This window comes from Humulus lupulus, chromosome 2 (assembly GCF_963169125.1).
Source record: "Humulus lupulus chromosome 2, drHumLupu1.1, whole genome shotgun sequence".
Classification (NCBI taxonomy): Eukaryota; Viridiplantae; Streptophyta; class Magnoliopsida; order Rosales; family Cannabaceae; genus Humulus; species Humulus lupulus.
In genome coordinates, this window is record NC_084794.1 from 226041702 (window position 1) to 226042802 (window position 1101).

The 1101-nt window shown below is 40.7% G+C and overlaps 1 protein-coding gene across 1 annotated transcript; it reads left to right on the forward strand.

Moving 5' to 3' along the window:
- The first annotated feature begins 304 nt into the window (after positions 1-304).
- LOC133819011 (uncharacterized protein At4g14450, chloroplastic-like) lies at positions 305-884 on the forward strand. The gene has a single exon (XM_062252151.1). It carries the CDS (start codon positions 394-396, stop codon positions 715-717), a length of 324 nt encoding a protein of 107 aa, XP_062108135.1. The 5' UTR covers positions 305-393; the 3' UTR covers positions 718-884.
- Positions 885-1101: the final 217 nt, after the last annotated feature.

Sequence of the window (1101 nt, forward strand, 5' to 3'; positions counted from 1 at the left end):
GCAAAAAAGACAATCACAAATATGAAGAAGCCCATATTTTTTTTTTCAAAACTATATATACTATAAAAAAAAAACTTTCATATTTAATGATAATGAGTAATAAGGATATAGTGTGAGTAAAAGGAATCCTATGCAGCCAACTAGGCAGCCATAAGCCGATCCGAGCCGAGGCGCGTGTGACAACTAAGACCCATATTGAGGTCCGATTCTCCTTTTCCGACCCTCTTTAATTGGCCCCACTTGAATCCGTGCACTCCACATGCCCAAAGCTCAAAGCCCTATCATATATATATGCTTCTCAACCTCAGCCCCCAAACTCAAATCAAAACCATTCAATCTCTTCTTTCTTCTTCCGAGTCTCACAACGATCCACGAACTCACTCGATCATTTCCATGGCGGAGGTATCTAGACCTAGCTCTGTCCCCGGAACCCACCGCCAACCGAGCCGCCTTCAGCGACGAGCTCCGGCTTCCTTACAGATCAGCCCCGTATCCGATTGGAACGTCGCGATTCCCTTACTCTCGCCGCTCGTTTCTCCCTCTTCTCCCAAGGCGCTCGATCGGACGGTGGATAATAAATCTAGAGACGATCATCATCAGCGTCTCCGCCAGAGTAGCGAGCCGGAGAAGCCGATCGTCTTCAAAAAGTGGCAGCATCCGGCGGCTCCTTTCTGTTACGACTCTACTCCGTTGGTCCGGCCTTTTGTTCCGGTTTAGAAGACCGTGGGACCTAGGGCTTGGTCTATCTGTAAATTGATCTTTGATCATCTTTGACGAATATTAGTCAGTAGATCTAACGGTGTATGTTTCACCTTACTACTTTTTCTTCTAACATACACAACTATTTTTGCGAAATTGTACACACGGAACTTTTTTTTTTCCTCTTTTAAGGCTATTGTGCTTTTTTTTATTAATTTAATTATTTTATTTAATCAACATGTGAAATCAATCAAATGAAGATAATAATGATGAAATCAGTTTTATTTTGTAGAATTTCCAAAAAAGGATTTTGGGAATAATGTGTACATATAGTAATAAGGACCAATAATGTGTTTTTTTAAAAAAAAATTAATTTAGTAGGGAAATTAATTTTCATGGTAC